At 39.4% G+C, this 23,483-nt stretch overlaps 2 protein-coding genes across 2 annotated transcripts; both read right to left on the reverse strand.

The window, feature by feature from the left end:
* Positions 1-605: 605 nt before the first annotated feature.
* On the reverse strand, positions 606-1,571 carry LOC131148162 (uncharacterized). The gene has a single exon (XM_058097897.1). It carries the CDS (start codon positions 1,569-1,571, stop codon positions 606-608), a length of 966 nt encoding a protein of 321 aa, XP_057953880.1.
* A 1,981-nt stretch (positions 1,572-3,552) lies between these two features.
* On the reverse strand, positions 3,553-6,063 carry LOC131148163 (uncharacterized). Its single transcript, XM_058097898.1, has one exon. It carries the CDS (start codon positions 6,061-6,063, stop codon positions 3,553-3,555), a length of 2,511 nt encoding a protein of 836 aa, XP_057953881.1.
* Between the last annotated feature and the right edge of the window lie 17,420 nt (positions 6,064-23,483).

Here is a 23,483-nt window from a genome sequence, read left to right on the forward strand (position 1 = left end):
GGACCACTGCCTCCATTCCGTACACCAAAGAGAAGGGAGTAGCGCCCGTGGAGGTTCTAGTCGTAGTCCTGTAAGCCATTAGGGCGAAGGGAGCTTGTCATGCCAATCTCTGTAAGTTTCTGTCATCTTCTCCAAATGTTCTTAATGTTTTTGTTGGCTGCTTCCACCGCGCCATTCATCTGTGGTCTATAAGGCGTTGAATTGTGATGCTAACCTTGAACTGATTGCATAGCTGGTCATTACTGCGTTGTTTCAGGTTCTTGGCATTATCCGTGATTATTCTCTCAGGAACTCCGTACCGGCAGATCAACTCTCTTTTGACGAAACGACTCACTACATTCTGTGTGATACTGGAATACGAGGCGGCTTCTACCCATTTAGTGAAATAATCGATTGCCACAAAGATGAAACGGTGTCCGTTACTGGCTTTTGGGCTTATTGGCCCGATCACATCCATGCCCCAGGCTGAAAAGGGCCAAGGTGCGGAGAGAACATGAAGTGGGGCTGGTGGGACTTGGATCCGATCACCGTAAACTTGGCACTTATGGCACTTTCGGGCGTAGTCAATGCAATCTCTCTCCATGGTCATCCAATAATACCCACTCCTAAGTATTTTTCGTGCCAATGAGTGGCCTCCAGCGTGGGTACCCGCAGACTCCCTCGTGAACCTCACGCGTGACTTGTTGGGCTTCCTGTGCCTCTACACACCGTAGGAGGGTCATGTCATGATTTCTTTTGTACAAAACTTCACCATCTAAGAAGAAACCCATGGCCAACCTTCTAATAGTCCTCCGATCATTATTGGATGCCCCTTCAGGATACTCATTTTTCTGGATGTAGGTTTTGATATCATAAAACCACGGTTTTCCGTCAACCTCCTCTATCACCGTGCAGTAGGCAGGTTCGGGTTGTACTCTGATATGAATAGCTTCGATCTTCACCCATTCTTCTACCTTGAATAAAGCTGCCAGTGTGGCTAGTGCATCAGACATTACATTGTTTTCTCTTGGTGTGTGAGAGAAACTGATACTGTCAAACTCTTCTATTATCCTTTGAATGTACTCTCGATACGGTACTAACTTGGAATCGCGAGTTTCCCATTCTCCGGTTAGCTGGTGAATGACTAAGGCCGAGTCTCCTCTTACTATTAGTCGCTTGACACCCCGATCTAAAGCGGTCTGCAAACCCAATATACATGCCTCGTATTCGGCTATGTTGTTAGTACAAGAAAAGATGAGCTTAGCTACCACCGGATAATGTTTCCCATCTGGTGACATGAGCACTGCGCCTATCCCACGTCCCCAAACATTGACTGCCCCATCGAACAACATCCTCCATTCTTCGAAGTCTTCTTCCTCTTGGGTTAGGGAGTTTATATTCTGGTCTGGGAATTCGAACTCCATAGGTTGGTAATCCTCCACGGCTCTTTCAGCTAGGTATTCGGCAATGACACTACCTTTGATAGCTTTCCTGGTGACATAAGAAATATCATATTCCGTCAACAACATCTGCCATCGTGCTACTCGTCCAGTTACTACGGGCTTTTCAAACACGTACTTTATTGGGTCCATTTTGGAGATCAGCCAGGTGGAGTAATACAAGGTGTATTGTCTCAGCCTACTGACCGTCCATACCAAAGCGCAACATGTTTTTTCCAGATCAGAGTACTTAGACTCATAATCTGTGAACTTCTTACTAAGGTAATAAATGGCCCTTTCTTTCCTCCCGGTCTCATCATGCTGGCCCAATACGCAACCCATGGAGTTTTTCTGAGATCGCCAAGTACAAGATTAAAGGCCTTCCGGGTACTGGTGGCACTAGTACTGGGGGATTCAAAAGGTACTCCTTTATTTTTTTCAAAGGCCCAGTTGACACTCTTTGTTCCACTTTTCTGGGTTGTTCTTTCTCCACAGCTTGAAGATGGGTTCGCAGTGTGGTGGTTAATTGAGATATGAACCGAGCAATGTAGTTGAGCCTACCTAAGAAACTTCGCACTTCCTTTTCGAGACTTTGGGCTAGGCATCTCTCGAATGGCTTTGACCTTGTCAGGATCTACCTCAATCCCTTTCTCACTTACTATAAACCCCAATAGCTTCCCGGACGTAGCACCGAAAGTACATTTTTCGGGATTTAACTTCAATTGGCACTTCCCGGAGCCTCTCGAACAATTTTTCCAAGTTTAACGCATGGTCTTCTCATTTCGCGACTTAACGATCATGTCGTCGGACATAAACCTCAACCTCCTTGTGCATTAAGTCATGAAAACAGTGTTACCATAGCCCTCTGGTAAGTGGCTCCGGCATTTTTTAGTCGAATGACATGACTTTATAGCAGAGAAAGTCCCCCATAATGTGATGTAAAGTCGTTTTTTCCCTTGTCTCAGGTGCCATCCTATCTGGTTGTATCCGGAGAATCCATCCATGCATGAAAATAAAGCATGGCCCTGCAGTATGTCCACCAACACATCAATGTGTGGGAGAGGGAAGTTGTCCTTAGGGCTTGCTTTATTTAGATCCCGGTAGTTCGACACAAACTCGTTACTTTACCATTCTTCTTGATTATTGGGACAACGTTGGCCATCCATTCGGGTACTGGGGGCTACCTCCAAGAATCCTGCCTCAAGCTGTTTCTGTACCTCCTCCTTTATCTTGAGTAAACATCTCTCCGGCCGCATTCTCCTCAGTTTCTGCTTTACTGGGGGATTTGAATCTGGGTGAAAGTGGGATCTTATGGGTTACTAATCCGTATCTAAACCTGGCATGTCTTGGTACGACCAGGCAAACACGTCTCGGTATTCCCTTAGTAATTCAATCATTTTGTCTTTTTTCTTCACCCTTTAGTAGTGCTCGATTTTCAACCTGCTTGGGCTCTTCCTCAGTTCAAGATTAATCATGACGGTGGGATCGCTACTGGTCAAGGTTGGTTTTTCATCGGACTTTAACATTCTTTCCATTTCAGGGGACAAGTTTATTTCTTGATCTTCAACTTCGGTTTCATTGGATTAGATTTCAAAGTTAATGTCAATTACTTGGCGAGGGATTCTGGTGTTGTTATTTTCTTTATCTGCATGAAATTTAAAAAAAGTAAAAATTATCGACACGTTGACTTCCAAAATGCACATAATAAAATGACACGAAATGCATGATTATTTTCCTTTAAAGAGTTCCCGAATTTTTCAGTGGGCCGGGGGCATACAAAGACACGTTAGAGAACTAAACCATCCTTTGCAACAAAATCATTACATGAGATTATCTGGTAAACAAAAGAACTCCAGTTCTGAAGTTGTACTCTAGTTGGAGCTGCTGGATCCACGCGTAGAAGTGTCGCCGGGACTCAGCATCCAATACTGATATACCTTAATTGCCGCCCTTTGCTCCGTGTTGGATGACTGTTTTTTACGAAGTTTGGCTGATGGAAGGGACGTCAGCGTTCCTTGGAGCGTGTTTCACCAGTGTGATTTATTTCACATCGCATCTTTTCTCTTTCAACTTTCTTTCTTGGTCTGCCACCGTAGGTATGTGATGTCGCCAAGGCATATTGTATTTTGACTTCCTAAGCATTAACGGCTTTCGGATCCCCTTGTAGGGTATTTTCCGATCCCTTTTTCTGGATGGTACCCTGTCTGATCATTTCGGACGCCATCATATGCACTGCGGCAGGGATCTGAGGGTGTGGGATTCGAGATCCTTCTACTATAGTTGTGACATTTATGATCTCGAAGGCTCGGAATGAGTCCTCCAATGCCTCCTCCGTGACTTCCACATAAGGAGTGGAAGTGGGCTTTGTTATCATAACATCGGTTTCACCATATACACAAACCAATTTCCCATCTACTACAAATTTGACCCGTTGGTGCAGAGAAGACGGAACTGCCCCGGTGTTATGTATCCACGGCCTCCCCAACAAGCAGCTATAAGACGGGGTTATGGCCATGACTTGGAATGTAATGTCGAAGGTGACTGGTCCAATTTGCACAGGAATTTCAATAGATCCCACCGATTCCCTGCGGGTGCCATCGAAAGCCCGCACAGTCAAATTGTTTTGCCTTATGTAGGACGGGTCAACAGGCAGTTTTTGTAGGGTCGTCATGGGCATGACATTCAAAGATGACCCATTATCAATCAACACTCGTGCAATCATGTGATCTCGACATTTAGCGGAAACGTGCAACGCTTGATTGTGCCCTTGTCCTTCCACGGGGATCTCCTCATCAGCGAATGTAATGTAGTTGGTAGCCGTAAGACCACCAATCACATGGTTAAAATTATCGATGCTGATGTCTTGGGGAATATAGGCCTGATTAAGAGCCTTTAATAGGGCTTCCCGATGGGCTTCCGAGCTCAACAACAGTGATAAAACAGAGATATGGGCTGGCATCTTCTTCAGTTGATCAATAATGTTGTATTCACTGTGTTTAATAATCTTCAAGAATTCTTCGGCTTCCTGAGATTGAACTGGCTTCTTCAGGTTCCTATTCTGTTCTTGGCTAGGTTGCACCTTCTCCAAGACCTTCGGCGTATAAACCCTTCCACTTCTGGTTATCCCTCTTGCTTCAGCAGCACTACTAGTTTCTCCTTCGGTGCGTACTTCACAATTGTACCTCCATGGCACTGCCTGGTCACTGTGGTATGCGAAAGGGCGAGGGGCTGAGATCACTACCCGAACTGGGGCCTCTGGGACTCGTGGGGTTTTTCCTATGATGGGGACAAATGGTCTATTGGTGAATTGGGGATGGTCAGATTCCCCTATGACTGAAACTTCATTTGTTTTCTGAACGCGGCTAACTTCCACTCGTTTGCTGTCAATCAAGCTACTTAGAAAAATCCGGAAAGTCTCACATTGTTGTACTGATCTTTTCATAGTATTTTGGCATGTGCATGGGGCGCCTTTAGGGCAAATAGCCTTTAACCCTGCTAGGCCTGCCGTTGTCAGTTCACTATACACCCAGTCTAGCGTCATTTGCTCCCATCTTCTTTCGAATTTTTCCCCATCTTGTTCCTCGATCATTCCGACATTGTCCTTCCCATGGTCAGGCAAAGGATTCTCTTGAATACCAACCGGCTTCGCATCGAATGACAACCAACCCGCATCCTTCAAATCTTGCACCTTGTGTTTGAAGGCCCAACATTGGTCAATAGGGTGCCCTGGAGAATTGGCATGGTACGCGCATCGGACCTCGGGATTATACCAGTGTGGGGGAGGATTTGTGAGAGGAATCCCAGGGATAGTAGATATCATCCTTTGTTCTAAAAGCTGGGGGAATAAGTCTGCGTATGACATGGGAATCGGTTCCAATCTCCGAAAACTCTTGGGTGTATTCCTCATGTGTGTTTGCTGGCTCGGGCGAGTTGGTATGCTCGGCTGGGTTGGCACAAGCGCGGGGGCCACAAACTGGGGTCTGGGGCCCATATGCAGTGTTTGGTTTACTACTGGTTCCATGTAGAAATTTCCCCTAGGTTGTTGACTTCGGCTTCTCTGTCTTAGGCTTCTCATAGGTCCCTGTATCATTTGGGCCTCTTCTTCCTTTTTACCTTTGACCCACTTCTTACTTGGGCCATTATCGGTAGTGCCAGTCTTTATCCGTCCAGCTTTGACGTCGGCTTCCACTCTGGCCCCTGCCGACACAATGTCCATGAAGTTATGAGGAGTGGACCCTACTAGATGTGAACGGTAGGGATCTTTTAACGTCCCTAAGAACATCGATATTGCCTCACGGTCGTTGACCGGAGGGTCCACTTGAGTGGCTGCGTCTCTCCAACGGTGTGCATACTCCCTGAAAGTTTCTGTTGGCTTTTTTTCCATTTCAGAAAGAAACATCCTGTCTGGAGCCATTTCCAAGATATGACGATATTGCGCTTCAAAGGCATCGGCCAAGTCACCCCACGTGCGGATCTGGGCCTTATTCTGTTGGACATACCATCTAGCCGCTGTCCCGGTAAGACTGCTTTGGAAGCAATGCATCATCAACTTCTCATTATCGGTATAGGCGGCCATCGACTGACAATACATCCGGAGGTGGGTCTGAGGGCATGTGGTCCCGTCAAACTTCTCGAAGTCTGGCATCTTAAACTTTGGAGGAATGACTACATTAGGGACTAGGCAGTAATCTGAGGGTCTGGCGGTACTGGTGGTCCGAGTCCCCTCTATGGCCCTTAGCCGTTCTTCCAATTCGTCACAACGGTATTCCGTCGCAGTCTTGCTTGTCCCTACACCCGCAACCGCTGATGAGGGCATCCCTATTCCTGTCACTGCTGGGATAAAAGGTGGCGTGCCATGCGGCGGTTTTCTCTAAGGTGAATGGGGGCGGACCAGAAGATTGCCCCTGAATTGGCGTAAAACCGGGCGGGTGGATAGGGTCATTTTCTTCTTCATGATCCTGATCTTGGACTGTCTTCCCTTTGTTCAGCAATAGGTCCAATATCTTCTTTACTTGATTGCTCAGCTCTTCCTGCCCCTGCTCGATCCCCAGAACACGGCTCTCTAACTGTTCTGCCATGGCCTTAGCTTTTCCGCGGGTGTTGTATGGGTGCGTACTTGCCTCAATCTTGCTGGATCTCAGTCACGTCCAACTTGTTTCCGCCTCCCTGTTCATGAAAACCCGCATCCTTCAGAATAAATGCATGTAATATATGTTTATGAGTATGTATGAAAAAGGTGCAATCATGCAGTCCTATGTGCTTTAGCCAAGGTTTTGAAAAAAATCCTTATCATTTCTTTCAAATTTTCATACAACTTTTAGTGAGAAAAATAGAAAACTTCCAACTAGTCTACACAGGTGTCAGATCCTGATTTCCTGGTCCGCTCTTAACGAGGCAGCCTGAATCGTCTGGGGTTGGTTCTGACTTTGTGAGAGCTGCACTTTCCACCTTCTGTTTCAGTGCTTTGTACTGGGCTTCCCAATAGTTGGCCTTGTTTACACAAGGCTCCATCTTTTCAAGTACTTTGTTGAAATAGTATCTCTGTTTTTCATACTGCTTCTCTAGGTCTCGTATGTACTGAGATTTTTCCTCCATTTCTGCTCTTGACTCCCTCAATTGTTGGACTTTTTGATCAAGCATCTTTTGAAGTCTCTGCTTCTCTTTTCTCAAAACTGCCGATGCTTTCTTTGATGGCGAGCCCTGAATCTTTGGTCGCTTGCTTGGTTCAAGTTGAGGATCTACTGGACCCTGTTTTGGAAACTGTTCTCTGGAGGTCATTCTTTTAGACGGACACATAGCTTCTCTCGACCGTTTCTTGTCTGTCAGAGTTTTTTCCTTGCACAGGAACCGAGGGTCCACCCTGTCATGTTTCCATAGTTCATAACTCTCCTGGACTCCCGAGTTCTGACTGGTTGCTTCGACTATGTACACATGCCTCCATGATACAAAGAATTCCCGGATCTTCCTTTGGCTATCATCATCCTCATATGTGAACCGAGCGTCCGCCAGTCCATGGGTCATGGGCACAAACTGTGTTGCGCCTACTTGCCTTCGGAACATGAGTGGTGCATAGGATATTCCACCCCAGGGACCTAGAAGTGGGACCCAAGGAAGGTTCCCACATCTATATATCACTTTGGGTTGGTCGATCCACGGTGCCTGCCATACAATCCCCTTACTGACTACATTGTGAAGTCTGTCTTTCCATTCAGTCCTGCTGGCATGTTCCTCCCAACGAGCTACTTCGAACTCTGCTAAAGGTATTCTGATTGTTGAGAAAGCAGCGCGAAAGAATCCCTGGATGCATGGCAAATGGCTCATCATCCACACATAAAGCAATAGCACACAGCAGGTCAAACGAGCATGTCTCCTAATTCGGCATCTGTTAAGAGATCGGAACGTTTCAGCAAGAATACCGTAGACTGGGTTCACCCCTTCCTTTACTTGTGCTACGAAGGCAATGGTGGCATGATCGATGATTCCTAGTTCCTTCGGGAAGATAAGTAGGCCGTAGATGGCTAACGCTAGCAGATGCAGTTGGACTTCTTCCTTTCCTTCCTTCTTCATCAACTCTTTCAGGCTTTCCCAAGTGACCTTTGAGTCTCCCAGGTTCTGGACCTTAAGCTCGGTGGCCCTGAACAAATCCTTGACAACAGAGGTTCGAGTGGGTGCGTACGTTCTGTAAGGCGTTGGCAGTTTGACCAGATGCAATAGTGAAGTGTATTCTTCTATGGTGGGAGCAAGGTCTACCCCATCCAAAGTAAAGCAGCAATACGACGGATTCCAAAATTCCACCAATGCTTCAATCATGTGGGAGTTTACGGAAACATGCAATAGAAAACCGATGTGCCCGTACGTCTGAGAAAGTCAATCGTCTCTGAGGCGTCCACCCTTTCCAAATGTCTCTCAGCTCCTTTAAGGAATTGGATCGAGCGTTGATGTCAACCCTGTCTGGTATCTCAGGCACCGATTCCTTACTTGTGCTGTCGCCCCTCTTCTTTTGTTGACTTTCGGAGTACAATTGTACCACTAGTTCGGTTTTCATGATGGACTACTGTGCTCCCCATGAGTCGGATTTTAAACAGAACCTTGGCCAAGCAGATGGGAATGCCTAGAATGAAATGCAGGATGCAACATGTTTTAAATCTCAAGTTATAATCATATTAAATCATAGGGAGAAGGATGGAGCCTCTGTCTTAATCCCGGGGTAATTATGTACATAAGGTCCTCCGAGGCTCTACCCTAGGCAAGGGATTATGGAAAATCATGTGTGGTTAAGCTCTAACCCTTATTGAAAAAGGTCCCCAGATTGAAACTTCATCCTCCCTCACAGAGGTCCGGAAAAAGCTTGCACTGAGCGGAGTGGTTCGCGGGTTCCCATAGGCCATGCCACATGGGAACTGGCACTATTACACTCCTTTCTAATCCTAACTGGGAAAGCCCGGGTGTAGAGCTGTGAGAGTGTGTGAGTTTAACCATTTCAACCTACACCCCCTACCCCACATCCATCCATTATTCAGAACATTCATGCATATGTAACCAAATTTGTACAAAAATGAAAGGGAGTAATCAAAAAGGCTTATTTAGATTTGAGATCGGGATAATTCTTAATTAATCACTGGCTTAACTCTCAACGGTCCCCAGCGGAGTCGCCAAGCTGTCGCGACGTCCCGGACCCGGCCCAGAGAACCAATCTCTGGTTTAAAAATGGGTTCGGCTTGCGAACTGGGAAAAATGAATGTGTATTTTGAAAATGTGAATTTTCGTGAAAAACGATGTGTGGTGGAGTCGCCACTAACCTTTTGAAGTGTGGTTAGAACACTTGATTACTACCCCGTTAGGGGTAGAATCGGTCTACGTCACCAAAGTTAGGTTCGGGAGTATGGTTACGCAAGGGGAAGGTATTAGCACCCCCTACACGCCCGTTCTTACGAATGGTACCAGATTAATAAAGAGTTTTCCCGAAATAAATGTAATAAGCCTTTAAAGATCACTCCCTTTCAAAAGTCAAAAACAAAATGAAAATACTATATAGGTATTCCCTCAGAACCGGGGCAATCTAGTACTCCGAAGAGTCAATGTTCTCGTTTGCAATCATCGGGAAGGAAAATCGAAAATAGGATACATAATACGCTCTCGAGGATTTTGAAAACTATAGGTTTTTTTTTTTTTAAGTATCAAAAATACTATTTCGGGAGGTTTTTGAGATTGGTTTGGGATTGGAATGAATTTTTCTTGTGCCTAAAAAGATATTTTTGTGATTTTTCCTAAGTGTGAAAATGATTTTTGATATTTTTCCCGAACTTTCAAAATAACACAAATGAAATCAATTGAAACCAAAATGTGAAAATACTTTTGGAATTTTTGAAAATTTCATGATTTTTGTGAATTTTATGGATACAACAATAATATACAAGCGAAATGGAGAAAACTGGGGTGAACCAGTTTGGGAATGGTGAGCCGGTCAAACGTTGACCAGTGTGGGGGGGAAAAACCAGTTTAAGGTCTTGGTCGAGACCAACGATTTTCCGGAATTTTCCAATGTCCTTCCGAATACAACAAAATTTTAGACAATAATCACGAAAGTCATGGTTTTAAAGATATGCCTTTAGAATGTATTTTTGAAAATCTTGAATGTAGGGAAACAAATCTAACCTTTGCCAAACATGTTAGAAACTTTCTTGGATTTTCTTCAAAAATTTTCAAAGGTAAATAAGTTTCAAAGCTTTAAAAATTTTTGAATTTTCTTTGAAAATTTTTCTGAATTTTTGTGTCTTTTATGAAATTTTTTTTTGTTTTTTTGTTTTTATGAGTTAAAAGGAAGCTATTTAAAGTAAAGAAAAGTGAAATAAAGTCAAATAAACCAACAGAGGCCGATTAGGGAAAGGGGGACGGAAATGTAACATAGGAAGAGAAAGTTCATTGGTCTTACCTATCGTCTTTTTCTCCTTCGGTCTTCTTCTCCTGTCTGTGAATCCGCAAGGGTTAGTCTACAGCGCCTTCCCGAGAGTTGTTCTTGAGCTCTGATTTGAGGCACTACGGGGTGCCTTCTTCAAATGGGGTGACTCAACACCGATAGGAAACGGAATTAGTCGACCTCTTGATTTTTACTCAAAAAAAAAAAAAAAAGACTAACTTCATAAACTCGTGATAGAAAACTTCAATATTTGAAATCTTCTCCTTACCACCACCAAGAGCTCCTTCCCTTGTGCTTGAAATGAGAGGGCTATTTATAGGCTTAGCTTGGGGCAAGCATAGGAAAGAAGACATAGGGGAGTCATGATGGGGGGAAACAAGTATGGGAGGAAGAATGATGAAGGGAAATTAGCATGGGAAGAATGATAAAAGGAGAAAACATGACATGTGGTGAGTGATGATGGAGGGAACAAAGTATGGGATGAAGAATAATGAAGGGAATATAGTATGGGAAGATTGGTAAAGGGAAGAAACATGACATGTGGTGAGTGATGATGGAGGGAACAAAGTATGGGATAAAGAATAATGAAGAGAATATAGCATGGGAAGATTGATAAAGGGAGGAAACATGACATGTGGTGAGTGATGATGGGGGGACAAAGTATGGGATGAAGAATTATGAAGGGAATATAGTATGGGAAGATTGGTAAAGGGAAGAAACATGACATGTGGTGAGTGATGATGGGGGAACAAAGTATGGGATGAAGAATTATGAAGGGAATATAGTATGGGAAGATTGATAAAGGGAGGAAACATGACATGTGGTGAGTGATGATGGGGGGACAAAGTATGGGATGAAGAATTATGAAGGGAATATAGTATGGGAAGATTGGTAAAGGGAAGAAACATGACATGTGGTGAGTGATGATGGGGGAACAAAGTATGCTTGCATTTGACAAATTAAAATAAATAAATAAATAATAATAATAATAATAATAATAATAATAATAATAATAATAATATGAGGGTTCTAGAAGCTGTGTGGAGCCCATCGGAGATGTGTGGGTCCCACGCGCCATGTGGGGTCCACAAGCCGTTTGAGGGTTACAAAAACCCGAGCTAGCAAGGCACCGGATATGTGGATCCGGACTAGCATACCAGAGGGGGTAACGTGCACCGGATGTAGGAATCCGAGCTAGCGTACCAGGAGAAGTGGGGCCCACAAACCGTGTGGGGCCCAATTGAGATATGTGGGGCCCACAAGCCATGTGGGACCTAAAAAGATGTGTGGGGTCCACAAGCCATTTAAGGGTTATAGGAACCCGAGCCAGTAGACACAAGCATGCCAAAAGAGGTAACGTGCATCGGATGTAGGAATCCGAGCTAGCGTACCAGAGCAGGTAACGTGCATCGGATGTAGGAATCCGAGCTAGCGTACCAGAGGGGGTAACGTGCACCGGATGTAGGAATCCGAGCTAGCGTACCAAAGAGGGTAACGTGCATCGGATGTAGGAATCCAAGCTAGCATACCAGGAGAAGTGGGGTCCACAAACCGTGTGGGGCCCAATTTGAGATATGTGAGGCCCACAAGCCATGTGGGACCTAAAAAGATGTGTGGGGTCCACAAGCCATTTAAGGGTTATAGGGACCCGAGCTAGCAGGCACAAGCATGCCAAAAGAGGTAACGTGCATCGGATGTAGGAATCCGAGCTAGCGTACTAGAGCGGGTAACGTGCATCGGATGTAGGAATTCGAGCTAGCGTACCAAAGGGGGTAACGTGCACCGGATGTAGGAATCCGAGCTAGCGTACCAAAGATGGTAACGTGCATCGGATGTAGGAATCCAAGCTAGCGTACCAGGAGAAGTGAGGCCCACAAACTATGTGGGGTCCACAAGCGATGTGGGGTCCACAAGCCGTTTAAGGGTTATAGGAACCCGAGCCAGCAGGCACAAGCATGTAAAAAGAGGTAACGTGCATCAGATGTAGGAATCCGAGCTAGCGTACCAAAGAGGGTAACGTGTACCGGATGTAGGAATCCGAGCTAGCGTACCAGGAGAAGTGGGGTCCACAAACCATGTGGGGCCCAATTGAGATATGTGGGGCCCACAAGCCATGTGGGACCTAAAAGGATGCGGGGTCCACGAACACCATGGGACCTATAAGAATGTGTGGGGTCCACAAGCAGTGTGGGACCTACTAGGGTGTGTGGGGTCCACAACCAATGTGGGACCTACTAGAATGTGTGGGGTCCACAAGCAGTGTGGGACCTACAAGGGTGTGTGGGGTCCACAACCAATGTGGGACCTACTAGAATATGTGGGGTCCACAACCAGTGTGGAAAGGTTTTGACATGAGGTCTCCTCGGAAAGGCCTGGTTAAAATTGGGGTGTCGACACTAGGGATTTGGCTAAACCTCTTATTTGAGCTTTATGTCTTCCCAATTCTCCCTTGGCTTCTTGTAAGCCTTTAACTCATTGGTTTTAACCTATATTTCCTACAACACAAACAAACCTTACATAACTCCGAACTATGTTAACAAAGGGTTACCTACACGATAAAATAGAATAAACAAAGGTAATTAAGGGTCTAAAATCATGCATTTTACGGACTCATCGCAACCCCCAACTTACACTTTGCTAGTTCTCGAGTAAAATAAAACCTAAGAAAACTACAAAAGCCTACCTACCTCCTCTTTCGTGGGAAACACGATTACATTTACTGTATGCAACAAGACTGTAAACCCCTAGGTTGATTCTAGTGGACGAGTTGTAGTCTCGTGATGGTTTCCAGGTTGATATCCACAAACACCAATTCCAATAAATAGTAGAAACATATGCAACACTGTCATACCCCTTTCATATTCAAACGTATCACCTGCTTACACATAGGCTCTTTCACACATGACTCACTATACACACAACTCCAAAGCAAATCACCCATGCAAGTCTCAACAAAATATAGTTGTCAGGAAAAGCATAATTTCACAAATGATTAACCAACGATTGCAATTAGGAGTTAATATAGTCATGTAAATCCAAGTTGAAAAGTAAGGTGTAGTCCCAATAAGGGGGGTGAATTGGATTTTAAACTTTAATTCCTTTTGGGAATTCTTAAACTTCTTTTATTTCTTTCAACCAATTCTTGACTTGTTTGTTTAACTCTTTAATCACAAAAGAACTTAGATTCTTTTATCCAATCAACAACACTATTGCTTAGCCAAACAAGTAATCAATCATTCAACCAAACCAATCAAGCACAATGTTTAAACCAAACAACCAAATGATTTTTCAAGTATAAGTTAACTGCAGCACAATTTAGATTGATGGAAATTTATAAGATTCAACACTCTTTAAAATATAAACACAAACTACTCAATATCAAATTTTAAACCATTCAATCATAATATAACTTTTGTTGTCAACCCTGAGTATATAAATTTGATTCAAGCCCTGTAGTGAATGATAATTTGTGTTTGCTGATGTAAAGCCTTGTATTAATTGATTTGCTTAATATCATGTGTAATATAAAATCCAACACAATATTCACACTCTTCCCAATATTCAAATCCAAATAAACTCTCAGTTAATTTATTTTTGGGTGTTTAATCAAGTAACGTACTCCCATATGGTTTCCGCAAAAAATGGTTTAACCAATGTACTCTCTTTCGGTTTCCGCAACCCAAATCAAAATTAAACTTTAAGTTTACTTGATTCCTAAATATACGTAGTATATATAATTTTCAATTTAAACCATCCACGCAATTTAAATATGTACTAAAAATAAAGAGTAGGGAAAGAAAGAGTGAGACGAAGATTTTTACGAGATTCGGCTTATACCCAACTTACGTCCTCACCTTTGGAAAAACACCAAAAGATTCACTAAACCTGTTCCTTTGACAGATAGAACAAACATTTACAACACTCTTTGGTTAAGACTAAAGCCCGCCTTCTCCAAACGATATCCCCTTGTCTGATCACTCCTTAACTAGGTTAGAGTCCGTCTCTCTAAGCAATATCCCCTTACTTAACCAATGATCCAAACAATCCTTGGAATCATCAATCTATAAGAAATAAATCAAATAGATGCATACAAATAATTTTCTCCTCAAATAGCGGATTAGCACAACATTTCAGAACTATATACTTCAAAGTAAAAAACAATATGGAATTTTAACTTGAAGCTCAATGAAGTATATCACCGACTAGTTCTTTCAATGATTGAAATATTTTGAATTTGTAGCACAATTCCAGTGGAAGAAGATCAGCAAAAACTCAGTTGAATTTGTGCAAGTTGAGAGCAAGAGAGAGCCTTAAGAATTTGAGAGCAATTGAGAGAGATTTTGAATTTTTGCTGAATTGAATTCTTTGTTCCATCGATTCAATGATATTTTTGGCCTATTCATAGACTTTAAAAGGTATGTAACTTGATCCCCAAGTGACTTGGAGTATTCCCCAAATTTTCACAAATTTCGAGCCCGAAGCAACCTTATTTAAAAAATTTGACAATTATGAAAAAATTCAAAACAGCCGCGTGACAAATGAGTGTCCATTTTTGGCAGTCGTCTGTCCAGTTAAACCAAAGGTACAGTAAGGTGTCATTCGGCTGCCCAAACACGAACAGAGGCCTCAAAGTGCACTGGTAGTCGGTTGTCCAGTTCTTGACAGTCGTTTGTCGGGTTGTCAGCTTCAAGTACCCTTTAGTCGTTTGATCATAACTTTTTTTGTGTAACTCCAAATTTGACTTTCTTGGTGTCAAATGAAAGCTAAGAGAAAATACTAAAACGTTCATGTTGAACACAATTTAAAATAAATATTTTTTTATGAAGAAAAATGTACATCAATGCAAATGTAAAAAAATTGACAGCATTTGAGAAATCCTCTTTTTGGTGCTTTTCATTCCAAAAATGATTCTAACCTTTTTGAAACAATTTTTGACCTTATAAAAATATTTTCCAAGTATGTTGAAAAGTATCTAGGTCCAATAAATTAACCTAAGAGTTTCATGCATCCATATTGAAATTCTTTGAAGTACTTACATGACATTTACTATAGACTCTTTCAAATTTGCAATTCTTAAATTCCTTGAGGTCTTTATGCTTGCTTCATCTTTCTTTAAACTTTCCATATTGATCACTTGGGCTTTCATTCTTGAAGCTTTTTCTTTTATATCAATGCTCTCATGGTATTGATGGTTGTATTAAGACTTGCATGCAAGATCAATGTGCACGTGTATTTGGAACTAAAAGACATACTATGATGGCGTGCGGTGTTCGTGCTGATGAATGAAGAATTTTGTGCTGTATTTGTATTTATTATTTAGTTTCTTCATTCTAAGATGTAATTTTATTATAAATTGTACACCATATGGCTTGTAATAATTTGCATCATGCATGGTAGGTAGGTATGCACAAATTGACCTTAGTTGGACTTTAGGTACTTACACAGACCATAGAAAGACCTTAGGGAACACCCTTCGGTCGACCGAAGGTCAACCAACACCAAATTTTTTCGGTGCACTCAAAAAGGCTTAGAAATGACGCTAGGACACTCACCATTACACTTATATGTGTTAGGCACTTGCATATGGTGATTATGAATTAAAACAGGACCGAAGTGCACATTTTATGCACTTTCGGTCGACTGGCACATGCAGTTCATTCTGCCCCTGGTCGACCGAATCCGATCTGGGTCAACAAGTTGACCACAGTTAGATCGACCAAGCCCTTAAAGGTTATTTGACCCTAGTCGACCAAACCACTTGGAAGTCAACAGTTTGACTTTCTGCTCGACCGAGAGGATTTTGAACTACACCAACCTGGTCGACCGACCAATTAGTTCATTTTCATCCTGGTCGACCGAACTGCACTATTTGGGAAAATCGCCCTTCCCGATTGACCGACCCTAAATTTCAAAATTGGCCTGGTCAACCAAGCCATATGAACTTCGGTCGACCGAAAGTCTTCTGGTTGACCAGGTCTCTCGGGTTGCCCTATATTTTTTACCGTGGTTAAATATTTTTAATAGGGTTAAATTTTCTAAAACATCATTAATCCTTTTTAATAATATCAGTCTTGTCCCAACGATTATAATTCATGGGGTGTCTATAAATACCCCTTCATTTGAGAAAATTAGTAAGAATTAGTATCTTGATTAAGGCAAAAATTTTCTCAACTTCCAAAACCTTATTTTAGCCTATACTATTCTCATACACTCAAAAGCTTCATTTTCCTTGATTATCCAAGAGTTGTGAGTATATTTAGATTGCTTGTGCTTCATTCTCTATTTGCTTAAATACTCTCATTTGCTTGATTGTTGATTGATTTTAACATTGAGAGTAAAGCTTAAGTTCTCCCACTGATTTTATGTAATAGATCTTATGTCAGAAAACTTAGAGGTTTGAGATTCTTGCATTGTCATTGCAAGTTACCTTAGCCCTCATTTTTGTGTGCAAAAATGATTTTTCAAAGCTTGCATTCAAACACTTTTTTTGCTTAATATATTAAGAACATCTTACTGAGTTCGTTTGAATCAACTTGCTAGCATATTTGAAACTTTAATCTGACATTGTGATATTCAAATATAGTGTTTCAGATTTTGCTTAGATACACACTCTAGATCTAGATTGATTATCGTACTTGATTGAGTGTTTAGCACACATTAGAGCACTGAGCATATTTACATATCATTCGTACTTACATTATTGCTTGAGTCGTATTGGTGCATGCATCTGCTCGTCTAAAAGCGTATTTACAAACATTTTATACACATTGGTTGTATTCCAATCGCGGGCCTGAAAAAGGGAGACTAACCCTGTGGAATAGTCCCGGATTGGCTTAGACCTAGTTAGGAAAGTTAGGTGCGTCATCCTGTTAAGGCGTGTTGGTTGAGATCGGCCCCTTGAATTGACCTGGTTTTTATAAGTGTCGCTCCACCCGTTTAAGTGAGCATTATAGTGGTAATCCTTGTGCTGGTGTGGCCAAGGCGAGAACGTAGGCACAATTGGCCAAACCCCGATAACATATCGTGCATGTTCTTTACATTTCCGTAATTTATTTAGTGCACGTGTATGTTATATTGTAAATGATTGGATTTACATTTGCATAGATAGACCCTAGGCTAAGTAATACTGTTAATCTGGTTTAACCTAAGCAATATTTTTTAAATACCCAATTCACCTCCCCCCCTCTTGGGATTGCACCATAACTAACAGATATGAAGGCTAGTTCATCTTTTTCATCTTCATCATTAGAGTTTTCTTTTGATGCTTTAAAGACTATAGATTCTTGAGCTTTAGATTTACCACTTCTTTCATTCATGGTCATCTCATAGTTAAGAAGAGATCGTATGAGTACATCTAGGGATGTATTTTTAAGATTTCTTCCTTCCGTTATAATTGTGGCTTTTGATTCCCATATAAGAGGAAGTTGTCTAAGGATTTTTCTTATCTCATAAGTGGAGTATGTTTTTCCTAAAGTATTTAGGGAGTTTATTATGTGTGTGAACCTAGTATACATGCTAGTGATGGTTTCCATAGAATTCATCCTAAAGGTTTCGTATTCACTAGTCAACATATCAATCATACTGTCTCCAAAATGTGTAATTTAAACGACAAAAGATGGGTGGCCTAATTGAGGATTGACCCTCTCCAAAAAGAGTTACTCCTATGTTTTCCATCTAGATCTTTATATAACTACTTATTAGGATTTTTTATAACCTCGATCTGATACTAATGGAAAGTTAAGGATTTTTCCCAAGAGGGGGGTGAATTGATTTTTAAAATTTCTTTCAAATTCTTTTTACGAATTCTCAACCTTTTGTTTATTTATCAAATACACAACAAGTACTTAATTAATCATTCAAATCACAAACCAATACTTCAACACAACACAAAAAACTTAAGTAAACCAAAACTTAAACAATCATTCAACCAATAATTAACATAAAGTAATCAACCACTCAATATAATCTGCAGCACTTTAGCAATTTTAGCTTTTGTAGGAATTCAAAATATTTGTTTGTTTATAGCCCTGTGAATATATGTAAGCCTTATGGTTAATTCATTTGATTTCTCAATTTGCTATAAAATCAACACTCTTTCCAAAAGCTTAGACTTTAAATAAACTTTTGGTTAAAGAGTCTTTGGGTGTTAACCAATCAACGTATTCCCTTACGGTTTCTGCAAATTATTGATCAACGAACGTACTCCCTTTTGGTTTCCGCAATCCCAAAAATAAATTAAATTTCAGTTTATTTAATTTCTAAACTACATAGTATCTATGATAATGAAATTTAAAACATTCACGCAGTTTATAAGTATGCTAGAATTTAAATAATAAAGGAAAGAGAGAGAGACAAGAGTTTTCATGACGTTCGGCTTATCCCCAACCTACGTCCTCACCTTTGGCCAATACCACCAAAGAAACTTTTTACAAGCGATACCCCACACTTAAACACTCCTTAAGTAGGCTAGAGCAACATCTCTTCAAGCGATACCCTATGCTCGGTCACTCCTTCAATAGGCTAGAACACTGCCTCTCCAAGTGACACCCTACACTTGGTCAACGATCCAAAAACCTAAAATCATCAAGAAACAAGAAGATATAGCTTCATACAATGATACTCTCACAAAGAGCAGATTAGTACAAATTCAATCACTATGTACTTCAATAATTAAATATCAACATGAAATACAATTGAAGCTCAAGTTAAAAATTCACCAAGTTACTTCTAGATGAGAATTAGCAACTTTGAACTTAGTAGTATGATAGATCAGCAACTCAAAAATTCAGCACTTCAGTCGAGCAAAGATTTGACCAAGTGAGTGCAGCAAGAGCTTTCAGCTAACAAACAGATTTTTCAATTCTTTTATTCTTTGTGTTCTTTTAATTTGATTTTCAAAACCAAGTATTTATAGGCTTACAAAAGTGTTTTCATGTTGCCTAAGTTTACTTGGAGTATCTCCCAAGTTTTCATTAATTTTGGGGCACAAGCAACCTTTATTTGAAAATTAAAACATTTAAAATTTCTATCCGTTAATAGTGTTCGGACGACTGAATTATCGAGTTCAGTCTTTTGATGTTCCTTAAAGCACTGAAAAATATAGTCTAGACATAGGGCAGATGACTTAACTTCAGGTTCAGTCTTCTGAAGTCCCAGCTCAGGCGATTGAACTGAGGGTTTAGTCTTCTGAGGATATTCTATCTATTCTGTGTTTCAACAAATAAACCTTCAGTAGATTAAACTAATTCTTCCGTATTATAAAGAAATTCTTCAGACGTTTGAAGTAAAACTTCAGCCGTCTGAGGTACATCTTCAGACTTCTGAAGGTACACCTCAGTCGTCTAGGCATACCAACTTCAGAATTTTCATTTTAGTTTTCAAAATCAATTTTGCGTTGTTACTTTGATCTCTTATAAAACATTTTCTGAGTTTTTAAATAAGGTCTCTAAGTCCATAATTGACCCTAGAAAAGCTTTCAACATATTTCACAAAGATATTTAAATACGAAGTATTTACATAAAGATTTCTTATGACGTTTTGACATTCTAAACACTTAAGTCTTCATGCTTGTTTATTTTTAAGCTCTCTTACTTTATCTTTCTTTTACTTCATCTTGTCTTCAAGCTTTAATGTACTTTAAGCTTTGAGCAAGTCCTCTTTAACATCCATGTTCTCATAATTTTCAAGTTTTATTAGATCAGCTTTAAATCCATGCATTGACTCTTTAAGTTTCATTTGATCATCTTTCTTTGGAACATAAGTTTTTAATGATCCTTATGAGCATTTGACTTTGAATTTACATACTTGAGTCCTGAAATATCATCACTTAACCAAATATGTTAAGTTCATCTTATTTGTTATCATCAAAATAAGATTTTAAATCTTATAAGGCCAACAAAAAGTATATCATGTTATGAAGAAGTTCAAAATAAACTATTCAAAGTTTATAAGATCTTAGTTAATGTGACTAAAAGATATGGATCATTGAAAAATAAGAATGAAGGTGTAATGAAAGAATTGGAATCTCTAAGACTTGCTGAAAGAGAAAAAGATTTAAAAATCAATAGACTAGAAAGCAAGAATGAGAAGGTAATAAAAGAACTATAAAATTTAAAGTCCAAAACTTCTATAGATAAATAAAAAAAACTTATATATTTCTGAACTAGAAAATAAAATTGCCAAGATGTCTCAAAACCAAGAAAAGCTGCAAGAAAAAGTTAAAAATACTCTAGACTCAAGAATCAATTATCTTAAGCTAAAATAATTTACAATTTCACTAAAGGAAAAGAGAACTTTGATAGAATGATTGGTGCACAAAGAATGTCTTTGAATAAAGAAGGCATACGGTTCAATGGAATTGAAAATACAAGGAAAAAGAATCTCTATATGGGGTACTTTATAAAAGCCTCCAAAGACTATGCTAGAACCGCTTCTAATGCTTATACTCACACTATATGCTTCCTAAGTAAGAAGAAGGGACATATAAAGTTTGAATGTCCATTAAAGAGGAAAATGTGAAAATTAAACAAATTATAGAATAAAGGAATCAACTTCTTCTAAACCATCTGGACCCAAGAAAGTATGGGTACCTAGATAAAGTGCCTAGTTCACAAACTAAGGGCTCCAAAGATATTGGGATTAGTTGTTCCTTTTAAAAAATTAAGAAAGCTACTTAATCCAATTCAATACAAGGATAATGAACTAGTTGAAATAAAGAAAAGCTTATGAGATCATTGACAAATCACAAAATGTCATTGGTGGCCTCAAATCAAGAGAACCTTAATTGAACATGGCTTATCTTCTAAAAACAAGGAAGTTATATGTCTCAAAAGGCAATGCTAAAAGGATGCTTAAAGCCTAATAATTTGATAAAGCATAGTAGGGAAGTAATTTAGGAGAAGTAATTTAGGAAGGTTTCAGGATAAAAATAGAAAGATTTTTGAAAATTTAAAGACTTCAGACGACTGAGCTTGTAAGCTCAAACGACTGAACACTATAGCATTGAAGGCTAGGACGACTAAGCTTGGACCTCGGACAACTGAGGTGCTACTGCCTATTCAGATTCTTGATTTTGAAAATTTTCAGAAGATTGAACTAAATCTTCAGTCTTTTGAGGTCGCGGGAACTATATATTTAATACTGTAAGAGCTTATTGACAACAATAACATTGAAACAAATAAAAAAGAAAATGACATTGTTGGCCAAAATCATAGGATGATTCGTACAAGGCTTAACTTAGAAAGTATTAAGATTTAGAAAGTAATATGAATTTTGGGAATTCATATGAAATCAAAAGAAAGAAAATCTGAAGCAAATTAAGCTTATTACATGAGTATTTTGATTAAGAAGTGATATTTAAGCAAAATGAGAGGTATTTAAGCGAAATAAAATATATTTGAAAATGAGAGATACTTAAGCAACATGAGAACAATTTAAGAAAAATTGTAGCACAATGCACAAATAATAATAATAATAATAATAATAATAATAATAATAATAATATGTTCCATGTTTATATGATATGTTGATATGTTACATACTTACATGCTAAATGCTGATATTCTGATATGCATATGTAGTGAGATACTAATGATATGATAATATGAACTAAATACTGAGCTATGACTATGCTAAAATGCTGACATGTATGATATCTTGATATTGCTAAAAACATGATAATGACTTAATTTATATTGATGATTTATGCTCACTATACATTACAAATTTGAGCATGAAATTATTGAGCATGATTATGAAACATGTATCTTGATATGATATATAAGTATGAGATTAATTCTTGACCATATAAGTTTACATGCTAAATGATGGATCACATTTATATCTTTTGCATAATTGACTAATGAATAAACATGTTATGAAATATATGCTGGCATATGGACCTTTGTATTGCAATCTAAATGTGAAATTTGTTTTGGTCCTTAGTACCTTTATTTCGATTTATCTTCTTGTTGATATAAAGAGGGAGAGAGATTTGAGTTGAAAACTTGATATTCATAAGCAACGCATGATATGATATTGGTATTATTCTTGATATTGGAATCCATGAGCACTTCATGAAATCAATTGATATTTGAGCATGGCATGATAAATCTAAAAGCACAATTGGTATCTTCATGAATACATAGTATACAATTCACAAATGAAAGTATGAATTCATTGAATATAAGATATATTTCATTTAGGGGGAGTTAGACTTGTTAAATAATGATATCATGATTTATGGAAATCATTGAAAATTATGATATACAATCTTTTGTATTTTTTTTTTCATGCTACTTTGAGACTTTTTGTTAATCTTATTATGCATGATAAATGCAAAGTTTCTGTTTTGAGCATTCACTAAATCTATACTTTTGCTTATGGTTGCTCATTGCCTTAATATTTATTCGTTTTTCTTTGATATCTTACTCTTTTTGATTAATGTCAAAAGGAGGAGAAATTTTGGGCAAAAATTGAGCATGTTTTTTGCATACCTAAGCATGTACATTAGCTCAACTATGAAAGTATTTGATCTTAAATGATGTGATCTTGATCTTGAATGATGTGATTTTGATATATGAGGATGATATTGAAATTAATACTGAACTTGATCTTGATATTGTAAATATTGTTAAGTTTATGCTTATTGTAAGGGAGAATCTTTTTAAGGCTTACCTAATTTTTTACTCCTTGTTTGTCATCATCAAAAAGGGGAAGATTATTCAAGACTTAAAATCTTGTTTTAGTGATAACAAATCAGGAAAACTTAACATATTTGGTTAAGTGATGATATTTCAAGACTCAAGTATGTGAATACAAGGTCAAGTGCTTACAAGGATCATTGAAAGCCTATACTCCAAAGAAAGAAAATCAAATGAAGCTTAAAGAATATTGAAGCATGGATTCAAAGATGATCTAATAAAACATGAATATCATAAAAGCATGAATATTAAAGAGAACTTGCTAAAAGCTTAAAGTATATTGAAGCTTGAAGACAAGATGGAGCCAAAGAAAAATAAGCATGAAAACTTAAGTGCTTAGAATGTCAAAGTCTTAAGAAGTCTTTATGAAAGTATTTCAAACAATTTCAATATGAATGCATGAAACTCTTAGGTTAATTTCTTGGACCTAGATACCTTTTAAAATAC

This window comes from Malania oleifera, chromosome 2, assembly GCF_029873635.1.
Source record: "Malania oleifera isolate guangnan ecotype guangnan chromosome 2, ASM2987363v1, whole genome shotgun sequence".
Lineage (NCBI taxonomy): Eukaryota > Viridiplantae > Streptophyta > Magnoliopsida > Santalales > Ximeniaceae > Malania > Malania oleifera.

Coding starts and splice junctions, on each gene's coding strand:
- LOC131148162 (XM_058097897.1), bottom strand. CDS start 1,571: ATGGACCCAATAAAGTACGTGTTTGAAAAGCCCGTAGTAACTGGACGA.
- LOC131148163 (XM_058097898.1), bottom strand. CDS start 6,063: ATGCCAGACTTCGAGAAGTTTGACGGGACCACATGCCCTCAGACCCAC.